The sequence below is a fragment of the Phyllostomus discolor genome, chromosome 5 (genome assembly GCF_004126475.2).
Source record: "Phyllostomus discolor isolate MPI-MPIP mPhyDis1 chromosome 5, mPhyDis1.pri.v3, whole genome shotgun sequence".
Taxonomy (NCBI): domain Eukaryota; kingdom Metazoa; phylum Chordata; class Mammalia; order Chiroptera; family Phyllostomidae; genus Phyllostomus; species Phyllostomus discolor.
The window spans coordinates 29,125,878-29,152,991 of record NC_040907.2 but is presented as its reverse complement, the minus strand read 5'-3'; the positions used below and the strand labels follow the sequence as shown (position 1 = coordinate 29,152,991).

The following is a 27,114-nucleotide window of genomic DNA, read 5'->3' as shown; positions in this document are numbered from 1 at the left end:
GTAGTCTTGGTTGCAAGCCTCTGGTTCTCATTACTTGAATTATTTCTTGCCGTTTCCTTCTGGCTTGGAGTGTTTCCATTGAGAAGTCAACTGCTGATCTTATTGGGGCTCCCATGTATGTTACATCCTGCTTCTCCCCTGCTGCCTTTAAGATTCTCTCCTTGTCTTGGACTTTTGCCATTTTAATTTATGATTTTTCTTGCAGTGGGCCTCTTTGGGTTCCTCTTGATTGGGACTCTTTGTGTTTCCTGGATTTGTGTGACTTTTTCTCTCATCAGATTAGGGAAGTTTTCCATCATTACTTTTTCAAACAGGTTTTCCATCCCTTGCTCTTCTTCTTCTCCTCCTACTATCCCTATTAAATGGATATTATTACATTTTATGTTGTCCTGCATTTCCCTTAACCCCTCTTCATTCTTTCTGAGGCTCTTTTCCTTTTCTTGCTCATTCTGGGTGTTTTTCTCTACCTTGTTCTCCAGCTCACTGATGCAATCCTCTGTTTCACCTAGCCTGTTTTTGATTCCTTCTACTGTGTTCTTCACTTCAGAAATTGTATTCTTCATTTTCTCTTGGCCCTTGTTGATAATTTCTATTTTCTTTTTCATGTTGATGTAGTTTTCAGTGAGTTCATTGTAGTTTTCCTGTAGTTTTTGGTAATTCTCTGTGAGCTCATTGAGCTTCCTTATAACCATTGCTTTGAACTCAGTATCTTATAGTTGACCTGCCTCCATTTCATTTAGCATTCTTTCTGAGGCTTCCTCCTTTCCTTTCATGTGGGGACTGTTTCTTTGTGTTCCCATTGTTTGTGAGACTCTTCTTGTTAGCCTCTGCTTCTGAAATTGATCTGTTCTGACTCCCTGAGTTTATGGTATGAACTTCTATGGTAGAAGACCTGTGAGATTCAGTGGTGCAGGCTTCCCCATCTCCTGAGCTCACGGGTCTTGAGCTGTCATTTATGTTGGTTCTCTGTATATCTTTGGGTTTTGTTTGTTGTTGGGTCTTTTTTGGTGGGTCCCTCACTCAAACTGGTTTAGTGCTGGTCACCCCACCCCCACCTCTTGTATTCTGTTGTGCATTTGTGGGCAGGTTGTGTTGAAGCTGCTTGTTCCCTGTGTACAAGATTTTGAGGATTCTCTCTTGCTCTTTTTTAGTTGTTTCTTCTGAGTAATTTCTTCACCATTCAGTTGTATTTCCAAATAGATTCTTGGTTGAGTTAGTGTGACTTCCACTCCCTTCTTTGCCTTCTTTTGTTTTTATCTGTTGGTGGTTCGTTTTTTGATGGGTTTCCTCTTCCAGCAGGTATCCTGGTGTTCAGAGCTTCCACCTACTCATCTGATTTTTAATATCCTCTACAAAATTTGGTCTCCAATCTTCATATATGCTGGGGTACTGTTGGCTTTTCCTTCTGTTTCTGAGAAGATCAGCTAGGTGTTTCCCCTGTGTGCAGGTGGAAGTGGACTTCACTCCCACCTACCTCACTGCCATCTGTCACCTGCAACAGGTGCAATGAGAGGGCAAGATGTCCCAGTGTCCATTTCAGGGCATGGTATAGGGCTCTGGGAGCACTGACATCTGGCTCAGATGGCCAGCCATTCTCCCTCAGTTTCTTAAACTGTAAAATTTGGACAATAATAAGAACTTCACATGATTGTTCTGAGGAGTAAGGGAGGTGAAGTATTTAAGCACATGACACCATGAACATAGCATGTGTTCAAGAAATAGAAGAAATCATCACCTTGATTATTGTCATCACCACCCTCTGAGGTCACACAGCTGGAAAGTGGTCCAGGTGGGACTAGAGCCCAGACTGTGTCCCTCTGAAGCCTGTTTTCATCCCAGAAGGCCTCTCTGCTTCTCGGCTCAGCTTATGTTCATGTAACAGTTACATGTGCTATATTAACCTTCATATATGTAGCTGGATTCAATTTTTAAAATTTCTTTGAGAATTTTTACATTTGCGTTCATGAGGGACATGGGTCTGCAATTTCCTTTGCTCATAATATCTTCAGTTTTCCTGTCAGAGGGGTGCAGGCCTCCCAGAATGAGGTGGGAGGTACTCCCTCTGCTTAAATCTTTTAGGAGAGTTAGTACAGACTTGCAAGCAGTTCTTCCCCACAGGATTGCTAGAATTCACAAGTGAATCCATCTAGATCTGGAGGTTTCTCTTTTCAAATATTTTATTGCTATTCTATTGCAGTTGTTCCATTTTTCCCCCTTTGCTCTCCTCTACCCAGTGCACCATCCCCTGAAGTTTTCTTTGTGAAAAGGTTCTAATTTCACATTCATTTTGAAAATAAATATATGGCTAGTCAAATAACCTCTTTCTTTTTAAAGTGACGTTTTTTAAAATGAATTTGAATGTTTTATCAAGTTATCTGATTTTTTGGAACAAAGTTATTTTAAAATCCTCTATTATCCTTCTGATAACCCCTTCCACCCCCATCCTCTGGTGGTTTCCTCACACACATGCACCAGCAATCAGTGCTCAGTGCAAACCTGGGTGGACCTTCTCAAATCTCCAGGGCTCTCCCACTCTGTGCAGTGCTTCTTTCCACTGCTTTGCTTTGTGCACATCAGCCCCCTTGGCCTCCATCAAAATTGGTTGCTGAAACAGAATACCATAGACCAGGCGGTTTAAACAACAAACATTTATTTCACATAGTTTTGGAAGATGGAAGTCTGAGATGAGCATAAAAAGCTTATAGAATATCAAGTTTTTGAAAAGACAGAAGACTTAATCCATTAGGATTTTCCTGTCTAGAACAGAAAACCTAACTAACAGTAGTTTACATATGTAGACATTAATGTTTTTCGCATCACAAGCAGTCCTGAGACAAGCAGCTACTTGGGTTAGCTCATAGCTGGATTATGTGAATGAGAGAACCCCTGTGCTTCTCTTCAGTGTTCTCTTCAGGGCCTCAAGATGGCTTGCTCAATTCCAGCCATGACATCTGTATTTGTGCTAAGAGAAAGGGGACTTGGAAGAAGAGGTTTTATCACAGTCACTCTTTCCCTTTGTTAAGAAAATAAATATTTTTGCAAAAACTCTTCAGTTGAGGTTTCATTTTGTCTCATGGAATGAGGTTTCATTTTGACAGGTTTCCACAACTGGCTTAGCTGGAAAGGATTCTGAGTAAGAGAGACATGGAAGTGTCATTTGGACTAAGACAGTTCAGTGTCACCGGCCCCCAAACAAACGTATTCAGCAGGAACATGGTATTATCACCAAAGAAGGGGGAAATGAATAGTCACCCAACTAGTACGCGTCACATTAAACTTGTATGTAAAGTATAACATCAGTGAAGTGAGGGAAGGCATCACTTTCATTTAGGTATAGAAAAAATTAGAAAGAAATGGAACGAAGTTTTCTTTGTTCTATGGAAGGAACTACAGAGTAACTACACTCTTCTTCCTTCCTTCCTATCTTTACAAATATTCTCTGATGAACACGGATGACTTCACTTAGAAACCATGGCATGATCTATCAGGAATTGCCCTGTGTATCAAAGAACCCACATTGGAATGGCCTCCAGACTGAGAGTCAGGGTTCTCTGTGTCTCTCAGACTCTACCACCCCAAAGTTGAGACAGAGGCCTCATGAACAACTCAACTCCCAGAAAGGCTGGAGTCCAACTTGAGGGGGCCAGAAAAGTTGAGGGGGGCCCCGATCCCCAGGCTAGAGACTTGGGTGGTGCTAGCTTGTCACCACCCCCACCACAAATGGAGTGTGTTAGAGGCACTTCACAGCCAGGCAGGCCTAGACTGGGATCTCAGTTGCCTGAAGCAGCTGTGTGACCTTAGACAAGTCTTTTACCTCTGAACATCAATGTCCTCACATATAAAGTGGAAATAATGTGCTTCTTTCACAGAGTAGTTGGAGAATTAAATGACTTGATGCCTCTGCTGGGCACATAGAAGGTGCACAATAAATGTTGGTCCCTTTCCCCTTTTCCTTTCTTATCCCTGGAAGAATGTGTATGTAGCCAAATCCCCAGAAGAGTCCACTTCCCTCAACAGTTATGCTCTTGGGTCTAAATGTGTAAGCCACCACCTCCCCCTCCTCAGTGGCTCTATTCTTCCTGCCTGAGAGGCTGCCTGCCTCTGTTCTGGACTGTGCTGGATTATGTACTGGGTTCAGCACTGGTCAGAAGCATAGCCTGTGTGGCCAGGCAAAACCGTGTTCAGGATCCTAGCTCTGCACAGCCTGCTTAAGGCTCCAAGCTTCCATTTCTATATCTATAAAATAGGGATAAAGAACCCAAGTCTCTATGGTCAATTAATATTTGACAAAGAGGAAAGAAGCATAAAATAGATCAAAAATAGCCCCTTCAACAAATGGTGTTGGGAGATATGGATAGCTACATGCAAAAAAAAATGAAACTTGACCACCAACTTATATCATACACAAAAACCAACTCAAGGTGGATAAAAGACTTAAATATAAGTCATGATACCATAGAAGTCCTAGAGGAAAACATCAGCAGGAAAATCTCAGACATTCTACACAGCAACATCTTCACTGATATGTCCCCTAAAGCAAGGGACATAAAGGGAATAATCAACACATGGGATCTCGTCAAATCAAAAGGCTTCTTTATGGCTAAAGAAAACGGCATTAAAATGAAAAGAGAACCAACTATATGGGAAAACATATTTGCCAATGATACCTTGCACAAAATTTGGTCTCCATAATATATAAAGAACTCACATGACTCCACTCCAGGAAGACAAAAAAACAATTAAAAAATGGCCAAAAGACTTGAACAGACACTTCTCCAAGCAGGACATACAGAAGGCCCAGAGTTATATGAAAAGATGCTCAGCATCACTAGCCATCAGAGAGATGCAATGGAAAACCACAAAAAAGATACCACTTCATACCAGTGAGAATGGCAATCATAAACAAATCAACACACAAGAGTTAGAGAAGATGTGAAGAAAAGGGAACCTTAGTGCACTGTGGGTGGGAATGCAGACTGGTGCAGCCACTGTGGAAACAGTATGGAATTTCCTCAGAAAACTAAAAATGGAACTGCCTTTTGACCTGGCAATTGCTGTGTTTGGATTATAATCTAAGGACCCTGAAACACCAATCCAAAAGAACCTATGCACCCCAATGTTCATAGCAGCACAACCTATGATAGCCAAGTGCTGGAAACAACCTAAGTGCCCAACAGTAAATTAATGGATCAAAAATCTACAAGGCATTTTATGCAATGGAATTCTCTGCAGCAGAGAGAAAGAAGGAGCTCCAACCCTTTGTGATAGCATGGATGGAACTGGAGAGCATTATCCTAAGTGAAATAAGCCAGGCGGTGAAGGATAAATACCATATGATCTCACCTTTAACTGGAACCTAATCAACAAAAGAAAAAAGCAAGCTGAATATAACCAGAGACATTGAAATTAAGGACAATCTGACAGTAACCAGAGAGGAGGTGGGAGGGGATAATGGTGGGAAGAGAGGAAGGGCTTTCAGGAACATCTATAAAGGACACATAGTCAAAACCAAGAGGGATGGAAGCAAAAGAGGGAGGTGGGTTTGGCTGGGATCGTGGGGGAAATGGTGGGAAATAAACACAAGACAACTGTAATTGAACAATAAAATAATTATAAAGACAAAATAAAACAGGGATAATATTGCTATAAGGATTTAGTATAAATATCTGGTCTATAATGACTACTAAAAAAACCCAACAAGCCCAATGATAAGTATTACTATGACATGGGGAACACAGCCCCCTTTTACAGTGAGGCACCTGAAGCTCCAGGAAGTTAAGTGACTTCACCAGGTTACAGTGACTATCTGTCTGTCTGATGACACGTGGCTGGGTTCCCTGTGCACAGTTGCTTCCCCAGAGGTTGCTCTTGCTGAACAAAGGGCAGGGCTGTGCCTCTGCTGTCAGGGGAAGGTGCCTGCTGGGGCTGCAGCCTGGCATTAAAGATACTGGATGAGGGGGGGTCCAGCCTGGGCAAGATGGATGGAAGCAGGGCAGGAGGGCTTATCAGGAGGAGACTCGGTGACTCAGATAAACCCAGACCCTCATGAGGAAAAGTAGGGCAGGTGAGGGCTACTGCTTTGTAATACAGCCTGGGGGTTCTGGGGGAGAGAAGAGAGTGTGGTTAGAGATGGAAGGGTAGAGAGGCAAATATAGAACAGAGGGTTGCTTTATAGGGCACACCACTGGTGTCAGAAGGGACAAATATTTGCTTTTTTTAGTTCAGTACAAGAAAGGCTGGGAGGAGAATACCAGGGTTGGGTGCAGGGCTGGGGCAGACTCCTACTCTGAAGCAGCCTCTGTCTGCAGGGACTAGGGAGCTTGCACTTTCAGGTACCCATGTAAAGTGTGCTGGGGAAGGAGTGGGTGAGTGAAGGTGACAGCTGTCCCAGCTCACCCACCAGGGACCCCTGAGGGCCAACACCTGCTCCCTGTGGCCAGGCTCCAGGCTCCTCTCTGACCTGAGGATTCTGTCTTCAGTTTCCAGCCCTTTCCAGGCTACTGGCACTGTTTCCTGCCTCTCTGGTCCTCTGTGTCTCCTTGTCTGCCCATCTATGTATGTTGATTCTTCCTGCTGTGACTCTGTGTCTCTATTCTGCCCAGCCTGTGTCTCTGGTCTGTACTCTAGTGCATCTTTGCTGCCCATAGATGGGGATCTGCCACCTCAGATCCTGGTTACACCTGCTTTGTCTTCCTCTCTCAGGATCTCCAGATCCCCTGGATTTTTGTGGCTCCCCAGCCACAAATTGGCCCCCCAGCCTGGCAGACCCCTGGGCCTCAGAGGAGGGTACCTGTGGGTACCCTCATGCCCAGAGCCAGAGCTCTCTCTTCTTCATTGGCAGCACTGAGGGTTCCAGGGTTGTGGGACAAGTAGGAGGAGGACATGGGGAAGAGCCAGCTCTGGCAGCATCCACCTGGCTTCTGACTCTTCCCTCATGCAGCTTGCTAGGAAGGAGGCCATAGTGCAGAGGGCAGGGGGAACATGAGGCCTCAGGGAGGGTCAGCATATGGTTGTGTCTATGTGTACAGAGTGGGCACCAACAGACTGGCATCACTGCCCCCTTGCACCTGTTTGGTTCAGTTGCCTGCCCCAGCTCCATTCACATTGGATTTTGGCCATGATTTCTGCTTCTCCTTCTCCTGCTCTTCATTTCAGATTCTACCCTGGAGGAGGCAGGAAATGAGAGAGCAAGTGAGCAAGTAAGTGGTGGGGGAAGAAGGAGGACCTGTTTTCAGGCAGGCCAGTCCAACCACATTCTTGTCATGGATGCTCAGTGGCACCTGGTGGTTATGAGCACAGGCTCTGCAGTTGGCTGTGGGTGTGTCCCTGGGCAGGTTGTGTCACTGCTTTCCTTATCTGTAAAATGGGTACAGCAGTAATGCCCACCTCATGGTGACTCTGTGCAGGATGCATGTTCAGTGTGCAGGCGTTCTGGTACAGCTTCTCCTCTCTCCTGTGACAGGTGTCTGTTCTGATTGGAAGGTGCCCACAATTACTGTTCAATCTTTCAAATATCACCCCAGTTATGGGGATAAAATAAAATAATGCAGGTAAAGCACATGTCATTGTGGTTGGCACAGAGGAAGCTGTTGCAACAATATCATATATTAAATCACTAAAGTATTTATATTACTAGATAGAATTATATAATTTATTATGAAATTGTTGAATTTCTGTATTATTGAAAATAATATTTTATATTATTACTTATCAGCTTGCATAGGAGTAGAAAGAAATGCTAGAGAGACTCACTGTACTTGGTACCAACTCTCTGAATCCTCCTCCCTCAACCAGCTTGTGCCCTGATTTCTCCAGAGGCCTCCAGATCTCCAGACACACGTAATTTTCTCCAGATATTGGAGGAACAGGAAGCAAAAGTGTAGGGAGACAATGTCTATCCTCTTTTCTTTTTCCTTTCTCCTTTCTCCTGGCCTGTAGCTCATTCAGGATGCATTTATTGGGTCTTACTGTGTGCCAGGCTCTGTATTAAGTAATGGGAAACAATAACATCATGTATGCTGAAGCCAAGCTGCTCAGTGGGGATGTGTTGGACTTGTGGAATTTTCAAGTTAATGTGGGCCTGCTGCCTTGAGCTAAGACAGAGTCCAAGGAGCTGAGCAGCTGGTAGCCTAGCGTCTGGGTCCCAATCTCAACTCTGGGATGAACTCCCATGGTGACCTGGGATCCATCTTCTTCCTACATCACCTCTCTGTACATGGCCCCTTGGGTCACTATAATGCTTTCTTTGTCAGCTCCTGCAGCAGCCAAAGATTTCTCTAAAGTGTCTGATCTGCCCTGGAGTCTGATGACCAAAACTGGGTCTGGCTTTAAGGAGCAAAGCCAGGGATTTGGTCTAACACTTTTAGCCTTTTCCCTTTAGTTAAGGGAGACATTGCAGGATTGAAGCAGTGGCCCCATCCAATTTTTGTTTTAGAAAGGGTGCTCTGCACACCAGTGCATAAAATGGGCTGAGCAAAGATCCAACTGGAGGACTGACATGAAATCCAAGTGAGGAAAAGATACCAGTGTCTGAACTAGACAGTGGCAGTGGAATTGGAGGGGGATGGAGAAGGGTGTGAGAGGCACTGTGGGGGTGGTGGCAATGGAACCTGGGGACAGATAGGATACAGGGAAATGAGAAAGGAGATGAGGAAATTTTCCCAAGTCTGATGGCATGACTACCTGATCTTAGAGATGCCATCAATTTCTGCCAAACCAAGATTCTTTGCCCTTGTGATTTCCCTTTCTCTTTTAGGAATCAAGGCTAGAAAACATTTCAGTAAATTGTGGATTCATATTGGTTGAGTTCTGGTTAGATATGGTTTTGCTGCTCATGGGAAACCTTACTGCAGGTGCAGAATGAGTGAGATTCTATCTCTCCCACATATTCTCTGAGCCTCAGTTTCTCCATCTATAATGAAGACAATGATCCCCACCCTATACTTCTCACAGAGCCCTCACAAGATTCAGTGAGGGAATTAATGTCAAAGTATGTTCTAGGGTACAGGCCAAATGTTGATTTCCATATTTTTAACCCAAATGGAGGCACAGAGGCCAGGCTCACCATGGTGGGTAATGAGGTTGCCCATTGTTTTCCCTCACATGTGGTCTCTCTGGTTTCTAGCCCTGAGAGTCAGGAAATTTCTTCCTAGTGAAGAGTATTTTACCCACAGGAGTGTTAGGGAAAGGATGATAGGGACCCAGGAGTTCAGGGAGCCCAAGTTTCTCACCAGAGGTCTTGGTTGCAGAACAGCATCCTTAGGCACATGTTGCTGCTTTATAGAAAGTTTGTTCCACCTGCCCTCAGCCTTCACATGTGGTTTAGTCAGGTTAAATATCCATTAACACCAGACTCTTAAAGAGCAAACCCATCCATTGGCTGTATGTAAAAAAAATGAGAAATTACAAGTGGCAGCATGATTTCTGACTCTTGGCCCCCAGGTAGGAGATTCTCACATCTTTGAAATTATTCTTCTCAAGAAGAATGTGGCTTGCAAGGTAGGTGATTTTATTTCCGTTCTATGGGTGAGGAATCTGTGGTCTAAAAAGCGTGCTAATAGCACAAGTTAACATAGCAGGTGAAACCAGAGCCAGGACTCCAGCAGAACCTACTTTCTCCAAACCCCATGCCCTTCCATGCTGCCATGTGCTTCCTCTCCCTTTGAGACCACCTGGCCCAAACACCACTGTATTTTATGCAGAAATGAAGGTCAGCCTAGGGAGACAATGAAACCTACAAAAGCCCCTTGGTGAAAAGTAGGAATTTACTAAAAACAGTTATCTGCCAGCTAGCTGAAAGTTGTGGGGTAATCTCTGAGAAGGTTCTAGACAAATACCTGGCATAGACGAGGTTCAAAGTGTGTTTAGTCCTTTGGCCAAACTCAAGAAATCATCTGGTGTATTAAATGTAAACACATGTTTGCCTGGCCAAATGGCTCACTTGGTTGGAGCATTGTCCCATGTAACAAAATGTCCCAGGTTCAGTTCCCAGTCAGGGCACATACCTAGGTTGTAGGTTTGATCCCCAGTTCAGGGCATGTATGGGAGGCAACCAATCAATATTTTTCACCTCAGTGTTTCTCTCTCTCTCTCTCTCTCATCAGTAAATATATCCTCATGTGAAGATTAAAAAATAATAGGTAAATATAAGCACGGATTCTTGTGAAGACTCATTCATGCTGTTGCAAAGGAGAACAAGCAGACTGCAGAACAAGTAGTTTGGGTCAGGAAAATTGGTGCCAGGAGGAGAAATAATACAGACAGCATCAAGATCACTCCCATTCCCTAAATACCCATGATGCACATGACATCTCTCCAGTAAGGCTGTCCTCTCCCTCTTTTTCTAGAAGAAAGAAATCTCGGGGAGCTTCAGTTGAGAAAGAGCTAAAGGTCAGTAAGAGGTTAAAAGTGTAAATAAATTGCTGGGATGAGCATCAGAATGTGGGCATCTGGAAGAGTGAAAACTTGAGCTTCATATATGATGTGGTATTTCCCGGGATCTTAACTGGCATACCTTGGACCCGAATCTCAGTCCTGTGTATGGAGAACCACTCAGAAATCCAATTGACATTTATTAGATATCTGCCACATATTAGACCTTCTGTGTCATGCTTTTCATGCCAAAACATCACCCAGTCTTTGCAGCAAACTTATAACAAAGTGACAATTATTCTCATTGTGTACTTGAGGAAGTAGTCTCCAAGGGTTAGACAGCCAGGTAAAGGGCTTGCTCAAGGTCATTTACTCAGTCAATTACAGAGCCAAGACTCAGAACTCAGCATTCCTTCTAACACACCATGATGTGTGATGGGGTGGGTGGGTGGTCAGAGAGCTGTCCTGAGCTGGGGCACACTGAGGGTAAAATTAGAGTGGAACATAAACTGATGTCTTCAACAAGAAGAAGGAGCTTCTCTCACTAAAATTTGCTGAACCTCATGAAGTATGTACACCAATATTTACCTCTAAACACTTGGTGGTTTGACTCAGAGGAAGATGCTAAGCCAAAGTGGAGATCAGCTAGTCCAGTGTTTTTATTTCACAGCTGGGGAAACTGAGGCTGGGATGGGTAATTACTGGTGGGTCAGAGGCAGAGCCTGGACCACATGTGAAAGCCCCTTCCTCCTCCTAAAATCCCTGGGAGTGGTGGCAGTACACAAGAGCAGGTGAAATGGGCTGTCATGTTGAGGGGGAGCATGGTGTTTCATCAAAACTGGACACTGACCACCACCACAACCCCATCAGTAACCCTCACTCTGTTGCATAGTTTAGCTAGTCCTCTGTCAGAATTGGTGTCTTTCTTTTTCATTTAGAAGTGGAACGCAATGCAGGAGCCTAACCAATCCTACGTGACTGAATTCATCCTTCTGGGCTTCTCCTTCAGTCCCAGGACCATGCCTCTGCTCTTCTCAGCCTTCCTGATGATCTATCTGTTGACTATTCTGGGCAACAGCACTATCAGTATCCTCATCTGCCTGGATTCGCGCCTCCACACACCCATGTACTTCTTTATTGGCATCCTTTCCCTGTTGGATCTGTGCTACACCACTACAACTGTGCCCCAGATGTTGGCACATATGGCCAGCCTGAAGAAGACCATCTCTTTTGCCAGCTGTGTGGCCCAAATGTACATTTTCTTGGTGCTAGGCATCACTGAGTCCTGGCTTTTTGCCGTCATGTCTATAGACAGGTACATGGCCATTTGCCACCCACTTAGGTACAAGGTCATCATGAGCCCTCTGTTTTGTGGGGTAATGGTCTTTTTCTGTGGACTCTGGGGTGTCATCTCTGCTCTTCTTTACACTGTGTTTTCCATGCGTCTGCCCTACTGTGGCCCCAACAAGATCAACCACTTCTTCTGTGAAGTCCCAGCAATCTTAAAACTGGCTTGTGCAGACACCTCAGTCAATGACCGAGTAGACTTCATTCTTGGCTTTATTTCGGTCCTGGTTCCACTTTTCCTTATCCTTGTCATTTATGTCAATATCTTAGTTGCCATCTTGAGGATCCGTTCAGCCCAGGGGCGGCTGAAAGCCTTCTCCACATGTGCCTCCCATATCACTGTGGTCACCATGTTTTGTGTGCCAGTCTTGCTCATGTACATGAGGCCTGGCTCTGAGGCCTCCCCAGAGGAAGACAAAAAGTTGGCCCTGTTCTACAATGTCATCTCTGCTTTCCTCAACCCCATCATCTATAGCCTCCGAAATAAAGATGTGAAGGGGGCATTCCTCAAGGTGACAGGCTGGGGCAGAGCCCCAAAATGAGGCCCTGGAAGGATAGCTGGGGTACAGAGAAACAAGACTCATGATGCACACTCAATGCACCTATACTCATTCACATACTCAGTAGCACTGGTACACACCTCCTCCGCTCAGCTCCAATCTCAACACTACACTGGTCCTTGGGAGACAGCCCATGATTTGGCCGACAGATTAATACCATGAAATGTCTTCTAGGCACATCAGTGTTCCAGTATGCTTTTTTTCTAGAATCTTTGTAGTTAACAAAAGAGGGGACATTTTTGTCAACTTAGTAGTTAACAAAAGAAGAGCCATTAAGATATTTTATTGAGACACAGGGAATGGGTTTTGGGGTATGTTCTGTGTCTGAATCTTGAGAAAGGTTCATTACCATCTTATAATGGCATACATGGTATTAGCAATCACCAATGCAAATGTTCATTGATGCTTTCTGTATGGCAGGCTGAATGCTAGGTCCCGTGGATGCAGGCATGGATAACCCATGTCTCAGTGTAGTGGGTGAGAGATGAGAACTAAGACAAGGATGCCTAGGATACTAAGCATGCTGCTGGAAGCACACTGAAGGAGTGATGGTGTGGTTGGCCTGGCTTCACAGATGAGTCCATATTTCTGCTGGGTGTTGGAATAATGAGTATAAGTTTGATAATTGGAAAAAATGGCAGAGAGCGGAGGTGAGGTGTGGAAGGATTTCGGACAGAGGAAATGGATGTTGAAAGCCAAGGGCCCTCGAGATTCCTTAGAATGAGCCGGATGACTGGGACATAGACCCAGGCAGGGGAGCGGGATGTGACAGGTAGGGGGTGGCACACTGTGTTAAAGAGAATAGGGTTTCCCCCTCTAAACAATTATTTTCCAACAAGTGTTACAAATTCCAGTTTTTTGAAACATTCTGTGATGAAAACATTCCTTGTCCAGAAACACCAATCTCTTCATGCTTCTCAGTGAACAGTAGTATGTTAAAGACTCTGAGAAGTCCAAGAGTAATAAGCAAATAGATAAATGAACAAGTAGAAACAAGGAAAATACCTATGCTAATTCTGTTTAACACAATATTTACCAAAACTTGTTGGAACACAGAACCCTGTCTTCCTTCAATATTAATTAATGGAAGAAACTAATATTTTCTAAAAATGTATTTTAAGAAGGGCAATGGCATGCATGAATGGATTTGAGGGGAGAAATAAAAATATGAAGTGGCTCAAGTATACCTCAAATATCACTTCTCTCAGTTAGTCATTCTTAATATCTTTGTACATGGTTTATCCCTATGTACCATTTGACATATTGATATCATGTATTAATACTGTTCTACAGCCTTTCATGTGACCTCTATGTCTCTTGCACACCTACATTTTCTATAATTTTATTGCACTGTGCTTCAGTTTGTATACTTCCTTTTGACCTGATTTCCAGCTTACTAAGTTTTCATTCAGTTGTGTTTAATCTGCTGTGAAATCCAGAAATAAATTATTAATTTTAATTATTATATATTTGGCTCTAAAATGTGAATTTTATTCTTTTTTAGTTTCCAAGTCTCCATCTTATTATTTATCACAGTTATTTTAAAGTCCATGTCTGATAGCTCCAATATCTAGATTTTCTATAGGTCCATTTTATTGCCTCTTTTTTCTCTTAATTTTCAGTAAATTTTTATTTTTGTTTGCCTAGTAATTTTTTTTAATTCCAGACACTGTGTATACAAAACTTGGAGAGATAATTTGAGGTTCCAGATAAGTCTGGATTCCTTTAAGTAGATTTACTTTTGCCAGAAGGCAGACAGTTTAAGCAGATCTCATCACCTCTTGGGTCTCAACTCCAAATACCATCACATTGGGGATTTAGGTTTCAACATATGAATGGGGGGGTTGGAGGGCAGGAAACAAATAAGCAATCCACAGTGGATTGATTCTTAGGAGGAGAATATTTTCACTGTCTCAGTGCCTAATTTCTTCCACAAAGCAAGTAGAACATTAAAAAATGATTCATTCTACATTTTAAAAGGTCATTATGAAGCACACAGAGATTAGAAAGAACCAGTTAACAGACCAAGTTTATGATGCAAACAAGAGATGACAGTTTTAGTTGGATTAGAGAAGAAAATGCAGACATCAGAGATTAGAGAGGGCTAGAGATTTCCAGGGCTGAGCTCCTAGAAACCTTCACATCAGGTTTTCCTAGTTGAGAAAATTTAATAAATTCTGACTATCTAGAAAGGCTTTTTTAAGGACACTTGCAAGCAACCCGTGCTGTGTTCTAGGAGTCTCGGGCATGCACCACTTGCACCCCACGCACAGGGAGCCTCATGGCATGCTGGTAGCTGGGATCATGGTCCCAGAACTCAGTGGCCATCCTTCCTGGGTTTTCCAAATCCCTTTCAGTAACAATTATGATGGCTATAACAATATTAGCTAACATTCATGGAGCTGCTATTATATTCCATGCCCTGTGCTAAAAGCTTTGTATAATTACCTCAAAACTCACTTAATTCTCACAACAGCCTTATGAAAGAGATTGAATTATTAGTCTTATTAGGAAACTGAAGTTCAGAACAATGAAGGACTTATTTAAGATAATATGACCCTGGCTGGCGTAGCTCAGTGGATTCAGCTCAGGCTGCAAACCAAAGCATCGCAGGTTCGATTCCCAGTCAGGGCACATGCCTGGGTTGCGGGCCAGGTCCCCAGTGGGGGCCATGTGAGAGGCAACCACACATTGATGTTTCTCTCTCTCTCTTTCTCCCTCCCTTCCCCTCTCTAATAATAAATAAATAAATAATAAAAATCTTAAAAAAAGATAATATGGAAGGTATGTGGAAATCATTTGTAGAAATTCTTTATTATTCTGGATAAAAGTCTTTTGCTACATTTTTATATTTTTGAACATTTTATGTCAGACTTGTCTTTTCATTTTTAATTGTGTTTTTGATGAGTAAAATATTGAAATTCTGATGGAATCCAATTTGTTAACTTTTTATTTTGTGAAAAAGTATGTTATGGATTAAATTTCTGCAATACACATAGGATTATTCAGATTATTTATTCTCATGTCTATTTTGGTATATTGTATTTTTCAAGGAATATGCTCATCTTATCTGTTGAATTTATTGGCATAAATTTGGTCATAATATACCTTCATTATTCTTTTAAAATCTGTAAGACTTATATGATATCTCCTATTTCCTCCTGATATTGATAATCTGTGTTTTCTCTCATTTTTCTTCATCAACCAGCTGGAGATTTGCCAGTTTTACCAAACCTTTCCAAGATTAGCTTTGGTTTCATTGATTTTTCTTTATTGTTTGTCCATTTCCATCTAGTTGATTTTTTAGTTTACTTAGGTGAAAATACTTTAAAATGACCTTTCTTTTCTCCAAATATAACTACTTAAAGCTATAAATTTCCTCCTAAGCACTGTCTTAGCTACATTCAAATGGTTTAATATGTTATCAGTTAAAAATATTTTTATTTCCTTTATGATTTCCTCTTTAATATATGTGTTAATTAAAAATGTGTTGTTTAACTTCTGATACTTGGCGCTTTTCCAGATTTCTTTTTTTTGTTGATTCTGAATTTAATTGTATTGTATTCAAATGACATGCTCTGAGATTTCAGTCTTTTGAAGTTTTTTGGCTCAGTATACAGCCTATACTGGTGAGCATTCCATATACACTTGAAATGATGCTGTTATTGCCTATAATGATTAATAAATATCAGTTAAATCAAGAAGATTGACATTGTTGTTCAGATCTTTCTTTTAATCATCTTTGTCTAATTATCCTATCAAATATTATGAGAAGAGTGTTATAGTTGCCACTATGATTGGAATTGTCCAGTTTCCACTTTAATTCTGTCAGTTTTTGCTTCATGTATTAGGCACATGTACAATTATATTATATGCATCAGATATGTGTGTTTCATTGCATGGAAATCTCATTTCACTAATACTTAAAATAATATAGATAGGACTCAGGGCCAAAAGCAGTGGCACAGAAAAGAAAACCTATGAAAAATATGATTTGGGAGATGACTGAAATAAAAATAAAATTGTCTAAAGACTGCTTCAATTTGATATTTGAGATTTTCCTTAGCCTATTACAAAAATTAATATCAAGACCTAAGAATGATTTGTTGTGTGGGCAGAGATATAACACCAAATGCCTTTAATTGGTGGGAGAGCTTTCTGATGTAGTATGATTTGCTTTTTTAAAAATATAAATTAAAGGTTTATTACAAAATGCAAAGTGTTAGTTTCTCATTGTCAGTGGTTCAAGGAAACAATGCCATGAGCCCTGGGTGAGGCTAGGAATGAAAAGCTAGGCTCAGTGCCCTGGCTGCTGCGGCTCAGTGGGTTGAGCACTAGCCTGCAAACCGAGGGGTCGCCTGTTCAATTCCTAGTCAGGGCACATGCCTGGGTTGTGGGCCAGGTCCATCTTGGGGGTGCTCAAGAGGCAACCAATCTATATTTCTCTCACACACTCATGTTTCTCTCCCTCTTCTTCTCCCTCCTTTCTCCTGTCTCTAAGAGTAAATAGACAAAGTCTTTAAAAAGAAAAGAAAAGCTAGGCTCAGGAGTGCACTGACAGGCACTGGTTCACAATCTCCAGCAAGTTGGTGTTCTCCAGAGCAGCTGCCACCTGCTCCTTGTCTGCAAGTTGCTGGTTCACTGCATACTCTGAGGCAAGGGTCCCTGGTATAATGTGCACGTCCATCTTGAAGCACTGGGGAAGAGATCAAAGAAGCTTGACTTTGATGTACAGGCCAATAAGTGTAGCCATGCTACAGAGAGGAATGGTGGGTGTGAAGGCCATGGCCACTGTACTCTCCAGGTCACTCACCTGAACCCGAATTTGTTCTGTTACATTCAAGTCTTCAAGCATCAGTGGCTGCTCGGAGTCACTGATGACGCAAGTCAGATCAAAGATCTTGCACATCTGGATATAAACAAAAATTACTCACTAAAGAGTAACTGAAGCCTTGGAGATAGAGTGGGGATTTCTAGATTGATGTGCAACATCAAAGAAAAGGAATATGTGTAATGGGGGTGAGGAGATATACATGGAAATTCTAAAGTCCTATGCCATTAAGCAAAGTTTATTTCAATTTCATTTGAATATTGGGATTTGGTATAGTAAATATTAGTTCTTTATAATGTTAAAATGAATGAACATACATTTGTATTCATCTGTTTGAAAGATATTTCAACTTACTATCTCAGAGGCTCAAACTTAACATGTCCAAAAGGAAACTTATCACCATTCACTTCAAATCTTTTTCCTTCATAAGTGTTCCATTTCATTAAATGGCACTACCATTCATCCAACAGACCAAAGCAACTAATGCTCCACATCCAATTAGTTACCACGAAGCCCCATTAATTATCTTCAACCTGTCCCCTTCTTCCCATCCCCTTTATACCTAACCAATACCTAGTGATCTCTTTCTTGGATTTTTAAAGACTCCAACGGGCTTTCTTCCTTCCAGTCTTATGAGCCAAACTGGCTACCAATCTTTCAAAAACACTGAAATGACCATCCAATGGTATGTTGTTAAATATTTAACAATCAGCTTTGGGGAAAATAAAAGGCCCCAATTCATTGTACTTTGCCAATGTCTTTGGTGTAAATACTCCCACCATGATTGGTTTCCAGTTCTGATGTGATATCACTGAACACAGAGATGGAAAGAGATAAGCATAATTGGCTCTCATAAGTCAGCTCCAAAATGCCACTAAATCATGAATAATAAATTTCAATAAATCTTTGATGCCCTCAGGATATACTATAAACCCTTCAGGATGGCCTACAAGACCCTCAGTGATCTGGTCCTGATAATTTCTCCAGCTTCATCTCCCATCTTTTGCTGACCCCACTCCTATTCAATACTTTGCTCAAATACTTACTTTGTGCTCTAGTCAGTAAGAGCAAAGATGGGAAGAGATTCTTTTCTTTTTTTTTTAAGTTTTATTTTAATCATTGTTCAAGTACAGTTTTCCCCCTTTTACTCCCATTCCAACCCACCCACCCAACCCTCCCCACTTCCATCCCATTACCACCCTCCCCCTAGCTTTTGTCCATGTGTCCTTTAAATTTGTTCCTGTAAACCCTTCCCATTCTCCCCTGAAATTCCCTCTTCTCTCCCGTCTGGTCACTGTCAGCCTGTCCCAAAGATGGGAAGAGATTCATTCTCCTGGACTCCAGAAAGGAGAGCTGAAAGTGGGTGGGGCTGGCATAGAAATGAGAAGAGGCCAAAGGCAGGTTTGCCAGCAGCTCAGCCTTCAGCAGGACACACCATTCACTGCCAAGGTGAGGCATTACATGATGGGATTGGGATATCTGACTTGGTCTTAGTTTTGCCTGTGTCTTTTAACAGTTATTTCAAGACACTAGGGCTCAGTTTATGCACCTCTAAAGTGTAAATTTGGGAATCAATACCTAAGAGCTTTCTAATTCCGACATTTTTTTCCTATGAAGGACCTAAGTAAAGTTCAAGTAAGACCAGCAAAGAACTAAAACTTGGCTCCTGGTTTTGACCTCCTTACTGCACTCACTTAGGGTCTCCAAAAGGGAGGCTTGAGTTAAAGGACTACTGCCCACCACCCAATGTAGTTCTAGTTCCCCAAAGTTTTACATTTCATTTGGAGGCACATACAGCCCTTTTGTCTATCCTGATTGTTCTCTAATTGCTGAACATTTTCCTGAGTAATGGGATCCCTCAGGACTAGAAATGTCCTGAGGTGACACTTGGGCTCTATTTGGCTGTATCCTTATGGACTCCTTCACCTCTGATACCCATGGGTCTCATTAATACACCAAACAGGTATCCCCCAAGGAGCTGCTGAGGTGTGGAGGCTTCCAGCGAGTGGCTGAATTAGGAGCCTCCTATACACAAATATATGGATGCTGGATCTTCCCAAGGCAGCATGGGACATGTGTGTGAAGAAGGGGTGTGTTCTAGACCTTGGATCAGGGCATGAAAAGAAAAATGGGCATGAAACACAAGACCAGGAGCCTGGGAAGACTACTCCCATCAGGTTGCTGTCAGACATAGCTTTGGCAATGTCATCTGTGGATGGTGCAGAAGCAGCAGAACCCAGTGAAGAGAAGTCCTTGGAAAAGGCCAAACCTGAGTTGTGTCCTTTAACACTGTGCAACATCAAGCGAGTTAGTCTCTCATGTCTCAAGTTCCTTTTTTCTAAAAATTTAGAATTATTTTCAAAAGACTTGTGAGGATAAATGGTATAACTACTCTTCTTTGAGCACTAACTATTGTTCAGGCACAGTGTTCAGGAGCTTTACACTTCAATTGATCATTAGGACAATTCATTGAGGTAAGTACTGTTACTATTACTGGTTTCTAGAAGAAGATGTGGACACACAAAGTTTAGGTAACTTTCCCAAGGTTACTCTGCTAATTAGTAATGGAGTCAGGATTAGAACCCAGGTCTGATTCTAGTGCCCATGTTCTTAACCATTATCTTGAATGTAAAGTAACTGGTCCATAGTAAATGCACCCCCCCCCCCAATTTTGTTTCTGTTTCAGGAAACACAGCTGAGGAAGATAATACAAAGACAGTTCATGTGTTTCTGACTTCATTTCTCCTGCTTTCACTTTAACTTTGTTCATTCCAGTTAAACATTTTTTTCTAAGGAGAGGATTTTCATTGTATTGGGAGCAGATAAACTGGAGAGAAGTCCTCAGGGAAGAAGACTTCTTAAAATGATAGCTGTTTTGAAAGAGAAAGTGATATAGAAGCCATCGAACTGGGAACCCATTCTTGCAATACCCTCACTATTTTTTTCTTACTAGGTCATCAGTTTATTATAAAAGAATATAACTCAGGAAGAGATGTATAGGGCAAGGTATACAGAAACGGTGCAGAGCTTCCATGCTCTCTCAATGTGCCACTCTCCCTGGATCTTCACGGTTTTACCAGTCTGGAAGTTCTCCAAACCATGTCCTTTTGGTATTATTATGGAGTTGTCCTTACACAGGCATGCCCAGTTAAATCATTGGCTGCTGGAAACAGACCTTCTTTTTTCCACTGAGGTCCAAAGTTTGCAACACACTCATTCTTCACCCTTATACTACTGGCATAACTTCATAAAGTCATTAATCCAGTATTTATTAACCCATACTCCATACCCTGTGCTAAGAATCAGAGCTAGAAAAGTAAGACATTTCTTCATCTTTAAGGAATTCCACAAACTAGTGTACCAGTACACTACAGATATGGGGAATAATAGAGGCACATGCAATGTGTTATCTGAGCCCAAAGGCAGAAATCTGGTGGGAATCACAGAAGACTTCCATGATTAGTACCTTACCAAGGGAAAAATACAGAGAAGGGCATTTCAACTGGGGAGTAATTTAATAATAGTAGTAATAATAACAACTGATGTTTATTGCTATAATGTTACATATACCTAAAATACCATTTAACCTTTATAAAACCTTTAAGGTGTATGCTATTCCCTCAGTTTTACAGATGATGAAATGGAGATAAAATTAGGTTAATGACTTTCTCAGCATTGCGTTATTGGTAAGTGGCAGAGCTGGACTCAAACCTAATCTTCCTTGATCCCAGAGCCTCTCCTGCCTACTTGGTAGATACTACCTCATGGAGAACTGCCTGGTGAAAGGCCCTGGACTACTTGGAGAAAGATGAATTAGGTGTCTTGAGCTGGGGTCAGCAAACCTTTCCTGTAAAGGGCCAGATAGTCAATGTTTTAGGTTTTGTGGAACACAGACAGTGTGTCACAACTTCTCAACTCTTACTGTAGGGCAAAAGCAACCACAGACAGAAATGAATGATTTTTTTCAACCATAATAAAATGCAAAAACCATTCCTAACTAGCAAGTCATATAAAAGCCTGAGGGTTAAGAGAAAGTAAGGAAATAAACCTAGAATGCCAAGTAGGTATGGATCAGATTAAAAAGGGCATTGAGCACTGTGCTAAGGTGTTTAAGCATTAGCTCAAAGACAATGGGAATTTTCAAAGGCCTTTTAAGCAGAGAAACACCATGGTCAGCTCTGCCTTTTGAACAATCACTCTGGCAGTGTCTAGAGTGAATTGGATGGAAGAGAGATTAGAACAAGAAAGATCAGGAAAGAAGCTTTTGTTCTTCAGTGACACTCTTCAGGGATGTTGTGCTTTAAATATAATTGCTACTTAACAACATTTTAAATAGTCTGTAATTACTCTGATGTGAGTTTTAGAACATTGCCTCAAAGGAGGCAAGAATAAGGAATTTTAAACTGGAAAGCATAAGAAAGTTTAAAGCATGGCTTGTAACAGTGCTGTCCCCTTCAACTTCTAGCCTGCCACTTTTCTAGGGCTCTCCCTTCTCCTTCCTGGCTGGAGTCTATGTGGGGCCTGCTCAGGAGGCAAGAGGGTAACTTCTCCCAGGCACCAAGCACAGCCCCCAAGGGAGCTCCATATTTGCAAAAATAAGATAGTAGAAACTTTAAATTATCTTAAAATTTCATGTTATAGTTGAGTAATACTGTATTCCCACTTTTAGTCTTTCTTGATTCTCATCATTACCACATGACTTTGTTTTGACTCTAGATTCTGTTATAAGGTTGGGCACATGGTGAGAGGTCATGCTTAAAGTTACAGATTCTCTGAATCTTGGTGTCATTGAGCTTTAGAACCTTAGATGTTTGTAGTAAAAGACTTTTACAGTTGTCCATTCTAACTTATTAACCAAAGCAGTAACAGTGTTCCTTAATGATAGAACCTTGTAGCTTTGGCTTAAATACTTCTAAAAATGGAGAGCCACTATTTTACTCCCACCCAACAACACTCCCCCTTTTCATTATTGAAAATAGTATTGATCACTACAGGTAATTTTTTTTTTTGAAAATTGAGCTTAAAGTTTGCTCCACCAATTATTTATTTTTTCTTTTACAAACACACCATACACATTTTCACCGCTTTTGGCATGACAACTGTTGAAATATTTAATGAGATCTCTCAAGTTCTTAATAAGTCTTCAAGCTATACTTTTTAAATCTCTCCCACTGTTCCTTAAATAACATGGTTTCACGGGTCTTTTACTGATAATATATTTTCTCATATAGACAAGCCCTATTTTGTCATTTTTCCTTTTAAATCACAGGTTTAAGAATTAAAAATGGTGTTCTGGGCAGCCTCTGGGCTCATTGCTTAACTTTGATAAATATCTGATTTCTCAGTTGTGAGATGCAGTTAATTGTAGGTATTGATTTTCTGGCACCATTGCAGGGTAATTATACAGGCCCCCTTTTTACTACAAAATCTTTTATTACAAAATCATAAGCATAAAATTCTGTAACAACAATATCACATTCAAGCACACCATATGACATTTTAGGTGAAATGTTCAAGTTAAAACTATAAATTATTACACCCATATTATTACCCTACCACCCACACTCAAGCAGGTGTTACTTCTGTTGGACCCTGTAGTTAATGTATTGTAAGTGGTCTGGATCACTCTCAGTGTCGAAATCTGTGGAGAACTTTGTAAATCCAGGGGAAAGCTCCAGAATTAGTCAGCAGAATAGTTAACTCCATAGGAAGCAAAGTTCAGCACCACGGATAGTTCCACCTTAACTAAAACCAATGGCTTACTCCTCAGAGGCCCAGCTCCGATTCCGTTCATTCATTCGTCTAACATTTATAATGCCTACTATATGCCAGACATTGTTCTAGAATCTAGTGATATACAATGAACAAAAAAGATTAAAATTCCTGCATTATTAGAGGGATAATTGGAAAAATTATGTAGTATATTAGAAGATGCTAGCTACCTTGCAGAAAGATAAAGCATATGATAGGGATATGTAGTATGAAGATATTTTGGTTTTAAACAAGGTAGTCAGGAAAAACTCAACTCTTCCCTGAGAAATGACATTTAAGCAGATACTTGAAGGAGGTAAGGGTGTGAACCACCAAGATATCTGGGGAAAGAGATTTTCTAGAAGTGGGAACGGTAAGTGAAAATCTCTGAGGCAGACATGCCTTGAACACAGAGCAGCAGAAGACTGTATAGCTGGAGTGAGCAGTGAGAGGTGAGAAGTAGGAGAATACAAGGCCAGGGAGGTGAGGGGGGACCTTTGAGCCCTCATCAGTACTTTGACTTTTCTTTTGAGCACTGGAAGGACCACTGGCATGTTTTGATAAGAAGATTTGCATACTGTTTAAATTGTAATAGAATAATTCTAATTAGTGTGCTAAGAATAGACTATGGAGGAAGGGAATGGAAGCCATGAAACTAGTTAGGGATATTGTAATATTCCTGGTAAGAGAAGATAATGATTTGAACAAGAGTAGTAATGGTGTAGATGAGAAGGGATCTTTTGGGGGATATACCTTCTAGAGGAAACCAGCAATATTTGTGTGCTGGATGTGGGAGAGAGGAAAATTAGAAAGACTTTGAGGTTTTCTTTTCAACCTTAGCCACATCAAAAGATGGACCTGCGATTAATTGAGCTGAGGAAAACTGTGAGAGGAGCAGGTATAGAGGGATTGGAAATTTGCTTTTAGAAATCATTAATTTTAATATTCCTGTTAGATGTTCAAATGAAGATAGGTGTCAGGTAGGAAATTAGATAGATGAATTAAGAAATCAGGATGGAGCTCTGGCTGGTATGCCTCAGTGGACTGAGTGTCAGCCTATGAGCTGAGAGGTCACTAGTTCAATTCCCAGTCAGGGCACATGCCTGGGTTGCAGGCCGGGTCCCCAGTTGGAGGTGGGTGAGGGGCAACTGATTGACATCTCTCTCACACATCCATGGTTTTTTCCCTCTCTTTCTCCCTCCTTTCCCCTATCTCTAAAAGTAAATAAATAAATTTTTTAAAAAAGAAATCTAGGATGGAGATATAGTTCAAATTTATCAGTATGCGCTAGTATGTATAGCCTAAATTGTACCCAAATTCAGATTCTGCTAACTGCCATATATTGCATACTGCTTACAACATGAGTAATGATGAAATAATATCATTTTCTCATCGATTTGAGCCTGAGCCCTGTCCATGCCTTTATGTGGTGTGATTTTAATACAAATAGATAGCTATCTGTCTTTTCATTATCAGTGCAATATCTCAGATATTAAGATTCTGATTCAAGATCTTGAGATTCTTTATGAAAAAAAAAAACCCTGACAATTTTCAATGCCACACGATATGCATTTTCTGCCCTCTGAAAGTGTTAATACCCAAGTTAGTTTTCTCTCACAATGTCACCTAAAGAGACCTAGTTTGTGTATGGTGACTTGTTAAAGTCTCCCTGAAATCTGATGGTGTAAGAGACGCATTTCAGCTTAATGTGGTGGAAGAGCATGGGACTTGGGATTTGAGTCTTGACTCTATCACCTACTCTCTGTCTGGCTTCAGATAGCTGATATTATGAAGTGAAAATAGGGATACTGGCCTTAAAGTCTATGATGATGATCTGATGAGATCACATATATTAATACATTTTGTAGGGTGTCATTTTATAAATGACCACTTCCTTCTTTTAGGTCTGTAAAGGTGCATATCCATCTGTTAGCATTCTGTTGCAATAATTTAGGGAGCAGCAAAAGAATTAAGATGAGAGAATTGGTCAGTTACATTCTGTTGTTCAGGCCTGACAAGGTAGTTTCAAGGGCTGAGTCCAGATCAAAGTGAAGATTAATTTCCACGCATCATTCAACTCTCCTGTGAGCTGTGAAAGAGTCCTTACTAGTGTTTAAGAAAAGCTTCCAGACACACAGGCACCAAATTTCCAGGTAAATACACTTCATTTTCTTGAGGAATACCAGTGACACAGTAGTTTGCTCTAGGTTTCCATTCTTGAGCCTCTGGTCATCTTCACTGTCAATTTGCTTTTTATAATTGTAACCACTGAAGGTAGGGGTGGAAAAGTGGGTGAGGGGATAAAAATTCTAAAAGGAAGATTTCTCTTCTACAAAAAGTTTATTTGAAACTCCCCTTTCTTCCTGAAAATTTATGGTGTGTGGGTTTTCCAAGGTGCAGCATCAGAGAGAAAGAAGACCAAGAGGAGAGGCTAGGGTGTTTTTTTTTTCACTTTAACACTAAACTTTGTAACACTTATTAATCTTGATATTTGAAAGAATAACTTTGGGAGCTACAGAGAGAAAGCTCTAGAAGTTTTTGGGTTGTTATACAAGATTTTTTATTTCCCTAGCCTCCTTGCTTTAGTTTATGGGTATGTGTGTGTGTTCTTCAAAATAAGCCTTCTATTGTGTACAATTGCTTTCACAGGATCCTTGGAATTATATCAGGTCTAGTTAGTTAAAAAAACCAACAAATACTTATAGAGTCCCTAAGTTCCTGGAGCAATGTTAGGCCAATTTGGATAGAATGTTTCCTGAGCTTGGAGGTAAGTATCTTGGTTTGATTGTTTAGCTCTGAGATGCTGTCAGTCCTTGTTCCTGTGGATTTCACATGGTGTTTTTGCATTGAGAATTCAAAGAACTCAGGAATTTTTCCTCTTCTTTCTTCAGAAGGAAGGCCATGCGTAGCAAGACTGGAGAAATTGCAGCTCAATGGAGTAATTGAGTTTATTCTCCTGGGCTTCTCTAGAAATCCCAGGACCAACTAGATCCTTTTCTTCCTCTTCATCTGCTTGTTTACAGTCCTGACAATGGGCATATTATTATCTTGATCAGAGTAGATGCACACACATCCCCCCACTCATGTACTTTTTCCTTAGCCCACGTACTTCTTAATATGCTCACCACCATAGTGCCCCAGATGTTGGTTCATCTAGTGAGGAAAAATAAAACCACCTTCTATGTTGGGTACTAGTCCAGATTATCTTTTTATGAACTTGGGCATCACAAAGACCTGGATTTTTGCATTTATGGCCTTTGACAGATATGTTGCCACGTGCTATCCACTCCAGTATGGGGCCAAGATGAGCCACCTTCTGTGTGTTTTTCTGGCAGCCAGATCTACCCTTTGTGGTCTCACCTGTGCCCTTGTCTACACAGTCTTTGCCATAAATCTGCTGCACTGTGGTCCCAATGAGATCAACCACTTCTTTTGTGAAATTCCTACTGTCTTGAAGTTGGCCTGTGCAGATACACCCCTTAATGACCATGTCCATCCCTGAGTGGACTTTATGTTGAGCTTCATCTTGTTCCTGATCCCATTATTCCTCATCCTGGTCTCACAGGTTTGCATCTTCATGGCTATTCTAAAGATTCACTCCAGGGATGAATCAAGGCCCTCTCCACCTGTTCCTCACACATCTCCATGTTCTGTATTCTATGCATGATTATGTACATGAGACCTGACTCTGAAGACTCCCCAGAGGATAACAAGAGGGTTGCCCTACCTTTCTCAACCTTATATCATCTACAATCTCCAGAATAAGGGTGTAAAGAAAGTTTTCCTCAAGTTAATCAGAATGAGTGAGGACACTCAATAAACCAGGGGTGAGGCCTATCTGCAGTGCCTCTGGCCTCTGTCTACATCACCCACACTGTCATTGAAGTTACTGGGCTGAATGAGGAGCCCAGGGAGATATCTAGGAAAAAACAACTTGTGTATTAATTTGACTACTGGAAACATTAGGAAAGGACTGAAAGAGAACTATGTTCAAGGCTGAAATACACAATTGACCTTCTATGTCTTTGGAAAAGTCACCTCATTTCTCTGGGATTTAATTTCCATATCTGTAGAATGTATTACACAATATTCATTGTGCATAAGTAATAATAACTATATTTTTCTCTTTCTATATGGCATCACTAAGTGCTTGATATGTACTTACTATTTTAACTTTTATAACAACTCTAGAGGTAAATGTCATTTTTCTTTTGAAGCAGATGAAGAAGCTGAGGTATTAGTAACCACCAAGCA

The 27,114-nt window shown here is 41.2% G+C and overlaps 1 protein-coding gene and 1 pseudogene across 1 annotated transcript; both read left to right on the top strand.

Moving 5' to 3' along the window:
* The first annotated feature begins 11,016 nt into the window (after nt 1-11,016).
* Nucleotides 11,017-14,044, top strand: LOC114497985 (olfactory receptor 1030-like). Its single transcript, XM_036025882.1, has one exon. The coding sequence runs from the start codon at nt 11,322-11,324 to the stop codon at nt 12,258-12,260; it is 939 nt and encodes a 312-aa protein (XP_035881775.1). The 5' UTR covers nt 11,017-11,321; the 3' UTR covers nt 12,261-14,044.
* A 5,267-nt stretch (nt 14,045-19,311) lies between these two features.
* LOC114496913 lies at nt 19,312-26,625 on the top strand (annotated as a pseudogene).
* The last annotated feature ends 489 nt before the right edge of the window (nt 26,626-27,114 follow it).